General features: G+C 30.9%; 1 protein-coding gene across 1 annotated transcript in view; it reads right to left on the bottom strand.

The window, feature by feature from the left end:
* Positions 1-573: 573 nt before the first annotated feature.
* LOC145245986 (cathepsin L-like peptidase) overlaps positions 574-13,515 on the bottom strand; it is a 34,391-nt gene continuing 21,449 nt past the window's right edge. The window contains exons 4-8 of the mRNA XM_080107778.1: positions 9,271-9,414; positions 8,081-8,204; positions 5,092-5,192; positions 3,830-4,107; positions 574-1,071 (exon numbers count right to left, since the gene is read on the bottom strand). Coding sequence (XP_079963904.1) covers positions 957-1,071; positions 3,830-4,107; positions 5,092-5,192; positions 8,081-8,204; positions 9,271-9,414 — 762 coding nt within the window. The 3' untranslated portion in view covers positions 574-956. The remainder of the gene's footprint in view (positions 1,072-3,829; positions 4,108-5,091; positions 5,193-8,080; positions 8,205-9,270; positions 9,415-13,515) is intronic.

Below are 13,515 nucleotides of genomic sequence, written 5' to 3'. Positions count from 1 at the left end.
TCTCACTAGTCTAGTGATCTCCATCAAGTCACCGATATCTCATAATACAGCTTTTTATTCCTGTAACTTCAAATTCTGCAATCTTGTGGAACTCTTCATGCCGATCATTTTCCTTCTACTTACAACCTTGTTTTTTTTCAAGACAAGGTCAAGAGACCTTGCCCGTCTTTGCAGTAGTCATTTTTTGCTCTTCTGGAGCAATTTTCCTAAAGACAAAAAATTAGAGATATATGATTAGCATAAACATGAACATAAATTTGCATTTGACTACAAAGCTCATAAAGACATCCTGGTTAGGTGAAAATAGGCAAGAATGAAAAGGAGTAGAGAAATTGACAATCACCACAAAGTTGTTCATTGAATGTTTGAATTTTATTGCGTTCCATATATCTCAGCTGCAGCAAGCACCAAAAGCTTACAAATTTAAGGATCTGCAAATTAATTTTTGTAGAAATTGATGAAGGATACAAAACAAACATATCAGCAAGTGCAAACAGTTTTCTGGAAAAGATTTTTTTACATGGCTTACTACCGTGCAAAAAAAAAAAAAAAAAAAAAAACAACAAACAAACATTGAAAACAACAATATAAATGCAAAGCTTTTTATACATGCCGGCTTTTTATTTTTTCTTTGAAGTTATTTCTTCGAGAGAAAAAGCAATTAAACAAAGAACACTTTCCTGAGACACAGGATTAGAGTCGACCCATTAAATGGCAGACAATCCAATTTCTCTTTATTAAAAAATAAAATGTATAAAAATTTCCATAACTGAATGAAATTCTAAATCCTTTGTGTGTATATGTATTATATAAAATATAGAGAGAGAACAAATAAATGCGTAAATGAATGGAATAAGGGTTTACATCTTGGAGATTATAAAACTGTCTAGGTCCAAATTTTTTTTTTTTTTTTTTTTTTTTTTAAATGGAAAAGAGCTAAAATTTAAAATAAAAATTTAATTTGGCAAGCGGCGGACAATAGGGTAGCTGGCTTGTGTTGCGATACCGCAGTTGTTGTCACTGTTGCGAGACATCAATATGTAACCATCCATGCCCCATGTTGTTCCCCAACTGAAAATAAATAAAGTTTTAGTTATTGAAATATTCATTAATCATATATTTCTATCAAAATGTGTGTTCAGGACATTTTTTTTTTTTTTTTTTTTTTTTTTTTTTCCAGAAAAATTTCAAGACTAGTTATTTACTGTAGTTTGCTTTTGTAACTAAAACCTTTACAAATACTTTGGCTCAATTTTTTTAAGCTGCATTAAATTATAAAAAAAAGTCAATTTTTTAAACTGACTTTTATTACCCCTTAACATTTGTTTTGGGCTCACATCAAGTTATTAAGTTAGATCCATGTCCAAGGAACCTATAACTAAAATTTCAAGTGTTTAGACCCAAAATTGTCAGGAGTTCGGTAGAGTTCTCAAAGGTCAAATCGTTGAACTTTGGCCCCTTAACAGCCAAATTTCTGGCCGAAAACCGATCAGATTTTCTCAAATCTCAGTACACTATACCAAATTTCGAGTCTGTAGACTAAAAATTGACAGAGTTATTGTGTAGGGAAATGTACACAGACATTCACTTTTATAGATGGGCAGGTTTTGCAGCCAGAGACAATGAACATTGGAAAAGAGTAATGTGCATCATGATAATTTGTATGGATTTAATTTCAAAAATCTTTTAAAGCTATGGAGATGCAAGCTAGAGAATTGTGGCAAATGTAGAAGCAGGAATATAGCAAGGATTCTGATTGTCTCTCAATGAATTTCCTTATAAGACAAAGAAAAAAGTACAGGAAGATAAAGTGTGGATTTTAGCAGAAGAGATACTCCCATCATTATGAAAAAAAAAAAAAAAAAAAAAATTATACAAATCCAATGTTGCTTTCCTTACCAAATTGTTTTAGTAAACTTTAATGAATCTTTTTCGAATTATATAGTTGCTTTAATTTCCAAAAAACTCTTCGTAATATTTATTTGTCAGAGAAAAAAAAAAAAAAAAAAAAAAAAAAAAAAAGAAAATTTTTTTTATAAAAATCCGATGTTGCTTTCGTTACGAAATTCGCAAATTTTTCACTAAATGTTTGTCCAATTATATTTTGAAAAATTTTTATACAATAAATGTTTTGGGTTTGTTTTGGTTATCAAATGGTGCTCGCCCATATTAAACCCTGATGAACATGTCATGTGATGGTCTGTTTTTAATAACCAAAAATGTTCCATGTAAAACTTTCCCGTTCTCATTAATAAAAGCGAAACATTTCCAATTAAACTGGTCTTGAAATAGACACCCCCAAACCTCCCCTGTTAAGAAAGGTTTCGGAATAGACAACCCGTAACAGTGTCAGCATACCCGGAAACCTATTGAAGTTGACGTGGAATGTGAATGAGGGTTTTGCCGTAATGTAATAATTCTATGCAGAAATTCCTAAACTCCTTTTACACTAATTTAGGTGACTGAAATAGGAATTTGAAGATCAAGGACCAAACGTAATTTCCCCCAGTGAAGAAAGTGTACAGGTGAGGAAAAGAAAGTGATAAGAATTTATTTCAGTGCGAAGTTACCAATTCAGTTAATTTATGAAGTTCAGTAAATGCAATGTACAAATTCATTTAGAGATAAATCGTATTCTTTGTATAAGTCAAAGATAATTAGTAAAGTCAACTCATAATCTAATGTAAATATTACCAAAAAGAAAACACCTTGTTTGTGCTAAAAATAGCGTCAGTAGTGAAATTCGTTTTGGTATGAGTCATATCGTAACGAGGTTTACAACCACAATGCAATCTGAAAAAAAATGGGAACATGAAGAGAACCGAAAACATACGAAACGCAGTAAAGCGGAACGTTGGTTTTTAGAGATGCATATAGAAATGCATTGTTTACATTTTTACATGTAATTCTCTATGTGAGTCGATAAATATGTTAAAGCACCCCTAAATTGATTTGTTACTAATAGACATTGATCTGTTCGTAATCGCTGTAAGTGAAAAATTGGCATCTTACAATCTATAATGCGTTAACCGGAAAATAAGTAAAGCAGTAATCGGAAAAAAGTAAACAGAAAATGAAAGCAGCGAACAAAACAGAATGTAAAGGAAATGATATATTGTATGTTAATAAAAGAAAAAGAGAAATGCTTTTTTTTATCCTAGTGTAATGTTTCGAAATAAATTGTAAATAAGTAATGTATAATTATGCGTCATGCGTTTCCTCGTAGTAGGAAGCATTTCAGTTTTTGTATGTAACTACAAAACCCCTAACCGGTGTGAGTTTCTCATGAACGGCAAAGCAGCGGTGTAAATGGGAGCAGGAGAAGGAAGAATTAAATAGAGAGAAAAGATTTTACAACTTCCATTGATTGTTACAGGTTTTGGCAGTGAACTCTCGCCAGAAAAAAGAAAAAAGTAGGAATGTACGATTATCGAGCAGGTGTAGAGGTAATAGGCCTATAGCCCACCTCAGATAATGTGCTGCAGTTTGTGCATATTACATTTGCATGAAATGTCTTGACTTAATCCTATTAAGGTTATAACACGGGGGGGGGGGGACTTCATTTTATTTATATAGATAAAAAAAAATAAAAAATAAAAATAAAAATAAAAAATTTTTTTTTAAAGTTATTTTTATACAAATATCTATACTGTTACTCTACCAGATTAAGTTCAAATTCACCTATTACAAATGGTATAAAATGTTTGAAGTGAAATATTGCAACATAAGGGGGGGCTATAAATAAAAAAAGAAAAAAAAGAAAAAAGAAAAAGAAAGAAAGAAGAAAAAGAAAAAAGTAACTATCATTCCTGAAAATATAAAGTCTTACCTGTTTTTAACAATCCAGTAATCTTTTCCAGTTCTTTCATCAGTGCCATACCCTACAACCAAGATACCATGATCAAGACGGTCAGAGCTGCAATCCTCATTAAAGAATACACCAGAATGATAGAAACGGAAGCTCATTGAACCAGCATCAATGGCTGCAGATATAGGTCCTACTGTCGCAGAAGCTTCTTTTAATGCATCTTCATCACCCGATTCAACATCCTCAAAGCCAATATCAGTAGCACCTTTGGTAGTTTTATTGTAACGGCATTCACCATCCTACAAATTAAAAAGTGCATCAGAAAAGCAAAAAAAAAAAGACTGAAATTTTAAGAATTTTATAATTGATTTTGTACATTTTAGAACTGATATTTATTGATATTGTTATAGTGATCGGTCCTATATGGGCCTTTTCCGATACTGAATAGTGATGTAACAAAAGGGTTACTATGACTAATCCAGAAACGGTCTTTGCCATCACATTACTTCTATTCTTTCTGAATTTTTTTTAACTACTTCCTTGTTAGTTTATTTCTTTTTGGCACTTTAATGCCACAAAAGATAGGTCAAGGCTTAAAACTTTATAATCTAGTGCTAATTAAAAGTTTTGACTGTGACAGGAATCACTCCATATTGTATTTTGAACAACGCGGCATGAAATACACACAAATGCTAACTGCTTTGTCATTCTACAACCATTGGCAGTGACAGTTAGGGACCAATGTAAGTAATTGATCGGAAATTTCTAATCTGTTTAGCAAAAGCATTGTCTCTTCAAGGATGTGTCCCTTCATTTAATATGCTATGAGTAAGCAAGCTAGAATAAATATTAACTTGTATTAAAAAAAAAAAAAAAAAAAAAATCCTAATTTAACACTGTAGGTCTATTCCCTAATAGATTTTCAAAGTTCAGTTGTTTTCCACCTCAGAAATCACAAGCCCCCCCCCCAACCCCTCTTCTCTCTCTGTACAACTCATTCTGTTAGATACAGGTGAAACCCTTCCCACACTTACAAATTGTTGAAATGTCAAGGTATTTCAACAAAATCTGATACTAACCACTAACTGGTGTCAGAATTAAATCCAATGATTTAATTGGTTTCAATTAAAATGTTTAGCTATTATTTATGAGAAGATCAAATAGAATCAATTTTAACAATTTCCACTCATTAAATAATTAAATTTGCAATATATCAATGCGTTTTCTTTTTCTTTGGACAAAAGAGTTATAAACATTCCAACCATCTCATTCACCCAATTTACCATGGCTTCATAAGGGTAGGCCTCTTCAGTGTCAATGCCACCATTTTCCTTAATGTAGGTGAAAGCTTGATCCATCAAACCACCGTGACAACCATTGTTACCTGATAAAAAAAATTTGAAAAATATTTAATGCAGAATGCGTGCAAAACTCTTACAACTTAAAATCAAGCAATGATTACATGATATGACTTAACATCAGTTTTGAAATTATCAATTTGTTATATAGACAAACTAATAACAAATTGGTAATAACAGAGGAAGTTTACAAGGAATACCAAATTCACAAGTGGTCCCCAGCCGCATATATCTGTCATGGGAAGATGGCATACAGTGTCTAGCATTCCTAAGTGGTCACACACTGGGAACTGGTCAAAGCTCCACATCCCTTAACTTTGATGAGTGAACGAGAATCATTGTGTCAGCATTAAAATGGTGGAAAGCGAGAGGAAAGCTATGCAGCATTCTTGGGGCTTACTAGCTAGGCTGGCCCAGGATAAGCGGAGGGGCTTTGTTGCTGCCCAACACATCACTGGATGTAATGGTTGATAAATGAAATCATAGGCAAAAGGTCTTTCGCTAGAGAATAAACCTGTCAAACCAGCAAGTGTCAGAAACGAGGAGAAAAAACAAGAAATACATAATTGCATAGAAATCTTGCTACAAAAAAAAAAAAAAAAGATTACTGTTGCAAACTGATAAATCTTATAAAGAGTGCAAGATTTTTCTGTGCTAAAAAAAAAAAAAAAAAAAAAAAAAAAAAAAAAAAAAAAATAAAAATAAAAAAGGTTATAAAAATATTTTGTTGTTCATTTTTGCCATACATTACTGTTGTATTCTTACAAAAACATTTTTCAATCACTAGAATTATGGCCATATGCAAGTAAATAAATTCTGATAAATTATTTTTAATGTTGATACGTAGTTAAAGCAGTATAAATTGCTTTGGACTATTAATTTCCAACAGTTATGTTTATCAATTCATTTATTTTTTTATTGCTTAATATTTGAATTCCTGTTTTGAAACCTGACAAATCAAATCTGACATCATACCAAAGCAATTATTTTGTTAAGCTAATCTTTTAAGTTCTATGTGCAAGTCCAAATAGTTGGTAGAGCCTCAGACTAAAGATCAACATTTTGATTTCTGCATTCACTTTATTTGTTGGGAATCTTGCTACTAATGCAATATTTTCCACTTCCAGTCCAGATCTGATATTTCAAAACAAGGCAGATTTCGCAATGTATTCATTGCATTTACAAAAATTTTGAGTAATGGAAATATTGTGGCTGACAGACAAATCTCAATTCATACAAGATATTTACCAAATTCTAATTTGTTTGAATTAATATTTTTCAGCATATTAAGAGAAAGATGGCAGAATTTTTATCATCATTAACACTGACTACCACCACTACCCATTACACAGAAATAAATTGATAATTTTCAATTCACTAGTTGTAAATTTTACAAATGCACACTAAAATAATCTTTCACATTTTCTAACAGTAGCTGACAAATGGTTTTGAAAGGTTCAAAAATATTTAATTTTAAACAGAATATTATATTACTCATAATTTTTACATTAAGTTTATAAATATTACAAAGGCATCCAGAAATGCCTTCAAGGAAAAAATAGTTAGGAACACATGCATCTGTACATATATTCAACATTATAATAGATTAACGTCAAGGGTGCGAGTTCCATTATAGAAACGTTGATTTAATTTGAATAAAATATGCATCAAGTGCGTTTAAAAGCAAAATCACAATGTAATTAAAATAAACAAATATTTTACTTATTTGAAATTTATAAGATATTTCGGAGCCAAACTCCATCCTAAGTATGTTTTTTTTTTCTCTTTCTTGCTATGTTGTAAAGTTGGAGAAAAAGTGTTTATCATTGTCCAACTTTACAAAAAAAAACTGAGGATGTTATCTTATAAATTTCAAACAAGTAAAATATTTGTTTATTTTCCTAATATTATATTGTGATTTGGCTTTCAAGTGCATTTTATTTTATTTAAATTGAATCAACATTTCTATAAGACAAAGCTGACAGTGGTCAGAAGGAATCCACCTTTGGAAGCGAAGGGTTAGAAGTTGAAATCATGTAGTGACTGAATTCTTTGATGTGAAATCAAGGACCGAAGAAATAAAAGAAACATTTTGTAACTGCCATCTTGTGTTGTGTCATTCTACCAAAAACAAAGGTAAAGTGAAATTGTATTTATATGAACTTTGTGTATAAACCCATCTAAGTAATGTGACTCCATCTAAGAAATGTGTCTCCCTCAGCTATCATAAATAATGACTGTCCCCTCCTGTAATAAAAGAACTGATAATGCTCATCTCTAAATATATGTATAGAAACAATCACAGACTGTATAAATGTATCTATCTTTATCTCCCCCATCCAATTGTATTAAATGTCTCTAAAATGTACCCTGTCTCTATATATACCCAGTCTCTCCAAAACATGAACTCAATATAATATCCGTCCCTTCTAATATAACCCCAATGCAACATACAAATTTTGTGCCATTCAATGTTCAAGTTTTTTCTTCCATAAAATTTTGCACAAAGTTATGGCCATAAAAAAAAAAAAAAAAAAATACTTGACCGAGCCAGATTCTTTGGGGAAAATTTTTATCCCACAGGACTTAAAACGTCTCAAACTGAAAATTTTGAATAATTGTAAAACTATGAAATTTTCCTCAAAATCCTTTTAAAACAAAATTGATTATTTACATGAAACAAGCATTAGTAACTCAGGGGAAACCAGGGTTTTCTTGTTAGAACTAAAAGATCCCACAATTGGCAATAAATTACATTTTTTCAAATTTTCTACAAGTACAATTTTCCAAAATCAAATTACTGGTTGTTGACATCAAAATTTAAACAATATTATTCACAGGGGGTGGGGGACAACTTAGGATTTGCTTGTTATTCAAAACTTTTCTAGGAGATTAATAAAATAATTAAAATTACCTTCAGGAGAAGAGCAATCAACCAAGTTTTGTTCAGAAAGAGACACAAGGTTTCCAGTTTGTTTAAAATGTTGTCCTTCAAGTGCACCAGTAGAAGAGAAAGCCCAACAAGAACCACAAGCACCCTTAAAAAAAAAAAAAAAAAAAAAAAAAAATTGATACAAAACTTTCAGAAATCAAAACGGCATATTTTCTTTCAGGAACATCAGTGTTAAATAATATTTGTCCAAACTTCATGATTACATTTCTAATATTTCCTACACCTCCCGACTAAAATTCTTATTACCTTTTACAATCTATGGGAATAATTTATTAGATCAAATTACATTATCACTCCCCTACCATCCGATTGAACATTCGTTTTACACGCTGGTATGCATTAAACAACTTTTAAAAGTAGATTTCCAAACTAGCCTCTGTTCAGGTTTTTCTTTTAAGTTCATTCAGATTACTTCTCAGGTTTTCTTTGGCCTTTGTTCTGTGAACTTGACTACCTTAACTATTCTGCATCTAACTCAAGAATTCCCACCCATTCTTTCAATGTGGTCATACCATCAAAGTCTCCTGTTCTGCACACATCTATGCTGCTTAGATTTAATCTTTTTCGGAGGTGCAAGACTTGTGTTACACATCTATCAATTCTCATTTCAGAATTTCATCCAATATTGGTTTCAGTTTAGAGTACCTGTCAAATTGAAAATAGTTTTCTTTATTTTCTTGAAACAGTGAAAGCCCAAGAGTTAGTTGTGATTCAAACATTCTAAATTGGTTTGATCATTAGAGCAAATTTCAATTTTTAAAAAATTGTACCTGGAATTTACTTCCCTGGTAGCCAATACATGCACTGCAAACAAGAACTTGTTTTCTATCATCATTTCCTTTTCTGTTCCATGGGTCTAGTCTGCACCAATGCCAGAGATGAAACTGATGCTCAATGAAAATCCGACTGTTTATTCAGTCTTGATCGAGAAACAAGAATCTCATGCTTAAGTTAGCCTTATTTTGGCTAATGATACATATGCCATGTCATCATAGCTTCTAACATTTGCCTTGCAATTTTATCATGCCCACAGACAAGCAGTTTGCTTAATTTTAGTTCAATAATGAAAATGACAAATTCTATTCTATCTTTAAAATAGAAATTAAAATCACAGGAAACATGCACTACTAGAGTAAAACAACAGTACTTACTTGATTTTTAATAGGAGTAACATAACCTTTATCTCTCCAGTCAACTGCTTCAGGAAGGTCTTTTAAAAGAGTCTGTCGATGCCCAGATTTTTTTATAGGCTTTCCATTGTAACCATTCATAATTCTTATAAATTCTAAGTGAGTCTGAGAAAAAATAAATAAATAAATAAATTTGAATAAAACTAACCTTAAGTATTAAATTCTAATGCTATACACAAATCTATATAAATGAAAATGAAATCTATATTTGTTACTTATAATAAAAAAAAAAGAAAAAAAAAAAAACTACTATTACACCAAGTGTTTATTTTCATATTTACTATCAAATAACTAAAATTCCTGTACCCTGATAAATGCCGAAAAATATCGGTTCTGATCATTAGAATTAGTCACATGTGTATAAAAAAAAACTTACCAATCGCGTATTCATTGGTTTATTGGTCAGTATATTTTTTTTTAAGATGTTAAGCTAATATATTCCTTTATACGTCTTATACAATTATATGGTACTATTGCAGGAGTTTCCGTAAATTATGGGTTGGGTTCAACCAGTCATTACTGGATTAAGCCGAGTGTTCCAATGCGTAAATTTTCTTTAAACTGTACTTTCATCTAACAATTTATGGTGAACAAAAACCATCTTTTCTTAAAAACAAAAACTTGTTGATAAAATAAAAAAATAAATAAACAATGCAACTTTTCTGGAAAAATTGCATATATATATTCAGTAAATTTACAGTAGGTTTTTGTTTTTATTGTATTTCTATTTTTTTCCAGGTTGCTTTGATACTTGTCTGTGTATTACTTTGCTCGGTTTAATTTCGTGGCTGCTGGTCGAGCCAAACCATAACTGACGGAAAATCCAGAGGATCTGGATCAAATTCTGCAAGAGTACCAATTATATTGCAAAATAAAATTCTTTAAAAATTTTTAATGTTGCAATATAATTGTGTAAGAAGTATAAACGAATAGTGGTATTGAAAAATTAACATGCTAGTGTATTTACTCTCACTGTTTCCATTTACTTGGCTCCTGATTAGTCATCTAAATTACTTACAGTGAATAAGGCATAGTCACATGGATAAATCCTATTTTAGTCACTACAGTGAAATTAGAAAGTTATTTAAAAAATTACTAATTAGAACAGCATCAGGAGGAAGTAGTAAAATCCCCCTAATTAAATTGATTTTGGCAGCCCTTCAATCATAAAATGACAGCTTTAGCACTTGCTCCATGTGAAATAACTGCACCCTTACTACCAGGTAGAACTGCTCAATTTGCTTTGAAATTACCATTAAGCATTCAATTTATCAAACTTCCATGTGCAATATTTCCAAAACATCCAGCATGGGAAAATATTGCAGAAATGCAAACATATTGTTAAGGATGAATGCACAATGGCATTAAAAAAAAAAAAAAAAAAAAAAAAGTTCTTTGATATTCTTGATCGAGCCTTGCAAGACTTATGTGGCAATGTCAAACCATTTCGGAATGCAGTAATATTGCTTGCAGGAGATTTCAGACAAATGTTACTTGTAATTCCTTGATAAACACCAATTAAATAAATGCTCACCTCAAATACTGTACTTCTTGGCATCATACGAAGACATCAAACTTAAATTATGCGTGTCCAGCTCCAGAACGATACTTTTGTATCAATTATTGGAAACGGAAAAAAATGTTGGCTGATCAGAGTTTAGGGAAAATTTCATTGCCTCATAACTTCTGTAACTGAGTTATATCAAGAGATGGTTAAAGAGGTTTTTCCAGATATTCAAAATTATAAAAAATTTGAGTTGGCCGAGTGAATAGAAAAAAAAAAAAAAAAAAAAAAAAAAAAAAAAAAAAATGTTCATGAACTTAAAGATATAATTCAGCTTAAAAATTCCAAGTGAGGTAGTCACATAGAAGTCAGTCGACACTTGTGGAAGCAGATGAAGTTGTTAATTATCCAACAGAATTTTTGAATTCATTAGATTTGCCAAGGATGCCACCGCACGTACTGCAATTGACAATTGGTGTACCAATTATCATGTGAAATATCAACCAGCCCAAGTTTTGCAATGGCAAGCAACTTGCAATATAAAAAAAAAAAAAAATAAAAATAAAAAAAAATAAAAATAAAAAAAAATAATGAACATGGAAGCAACAATCTTGATAGGATCTTTCAAAAAAGGTGAAGATGTCCTCATTCTACACATTCCTACGATTTCACCAGATATGTCATTTCAATTTAGGAGATTGCAATTCCCAATTCGATTGCCGATTACAAACGACAAAATTCAGGGACAATCTTTACAACTATGTGGCTTACATCTACACACCGACTGTTTCTCACATGAACAATTGTATGTTGTGTCAGAAAAACAGAAAATCTATATCTGCTATAAAAAAAAAAAAAAGAAAATTGTATCTACAAATATTGAGAAATTAAGCATATAAGCATGCATTTTTTTTCTTTTTTCCATTTCACGAAATGGAGCCACAGCAATGCATGGCAGGAAATAGCTAATATTGTTTATAAGTTCATTCGAATGGATTCATGCCCCGCTGATTTAACAGCGTCAGCGACCATGACTCCAGATTGTAGAACCATGGTAATCTTGGGAAGACGAGTAAAGATGGTAGTTTGCCCCCGTTGCTTTCCATCTTAATTCAGGGTTGTATCTCTCACAAATTAAACGTGCCCCCAGATACCAATATAGAAATTTCTAGGACTGCAGTACATACAACGCCTAGCTTTCCCAACTAGTCACTTATCTAGTATTAGCCAGGTTCACTGGTGCTTAAGTTCGGTAATCTGACAAGAACCGGTGTGTCAACGTGATTGTGCCACATTGAATAGTACATATGACAAACCGGCTTCTATATTAAGAAAAAATGGACTTGCTACAATGAACAGTTTAATATGCGTTTTACATGCTGGCATGTGGTAGACTACTTTTAAAAATTGACTTTCAATCTTTAATCAGATCTTAATTATAAAAAAAAAAAAATACCCCCCCCAAAAAAAACAAAAAAACTGACAAATCATAAATTAGATACAATTGTATTTTTTTTTTTTTTTTTTTTTTTTTTTTTTTTTTAAAACAAAACTGGTAAAAGATACAGATTTGACTGCATAATTTATGTTTTTGAATTTTTGAGCAGAGAATAATTTACATTTGGATAGTTCCGACTGTTCAATTTTTTTTTTTTTTTTTTTTTTTTTTTTTAAATCAAAGTGAGAATAGAATTAAAAACCCAAATACATAGAAACTGAGAAAATAAATAAAATTTTTTCACCTTTTTTAATACCGAGAAACTTTCAATATTTAAAGAAAACATCTTGTTTACACACCCATAAGTTTTATTTTAAAATAAAACAAAAAACACAAGTGGATTATTTTAGATAATCGTTATTTTATCAACTTGCATGAAAAGAGCTATGTGAAAGATGCTTAAAACCGTTTGAATTATACAAATACCATTTGTAGTTCAAAAGTTATGAGAATTTTAAGTGACAAAATTTATGCTTTTCCATGGACATTTTTCTTTAGAAAAAGCAGGCTGAATTACGGACCTCAACATTTCAAGAAATTTAGTAATTTCACCACCATTTATTTATTTTTCAAGCTCTTCTCATGAAACTTTGCACTCTTATATAAAATTGTGTGCTCTTTCTGATTATGCAGTCAAATTTGATGTATCTCTTTACCATAAGCCATGAATTATAATTTCAGATGTACAAATTCCAATTTTTTTTAAACTGGTGCATGGTATCATACAGTGGGTGTCTATTTATGAACAAAACTAAGTATTATAGTCAACCAGAACTTATGCATTTTGGGATCAGTCCAATTTTCAATTTCGTAAATCCTCTATCTGGCCAAAAATGTACCCCTATTTTCCAAGATGCAACCATAAATCGTACTCTATACAAATCCTTGATGTAGCTTTCACAGTACCAGGAATCCTGAAAAGCAACAACTATATATTCACCAGTTGATTTCTATTGTTTTACTGAAAATTCAAATATGTAAACATAACTTCAAAGATAAATGGTAGATAAATTACTGAATTAAAAAAAAAAAAAAAAAAATTAATCCATTTAAATTTTTATAACTTAAACTACAAATGGTTGGTTGGTTGTTTTGTTTTACGGCATATCAACGCTTTGTGGGTTATTTAATGCCGAATCCGGTTGTTTTGGGAATAGTATTCGATTTTGTATCCAGTTATTTAATAGGTTTTATTCTTCAAGCT

This window comes from Euprymna scolopes, chromosome 23 (genome assembly GCF_053919585.1).
Source record: "Euprymna scolopes isolate OS-2025 chromosome 23, ASM5391958v1, whole genome shotgun sequence".
Taxonomy (NCBI): Eukaryota; Metazoa; Mollusca; class Cephalopoda; order Sepiida; family Sepiolidae; genus Euprymna; species Euprymna scolopes.
The sequence above is the reverse complement of the archived record's forward strand: the minus strand, read 5'-3'. Positions and strand labels throughout refer to the sequence as shown.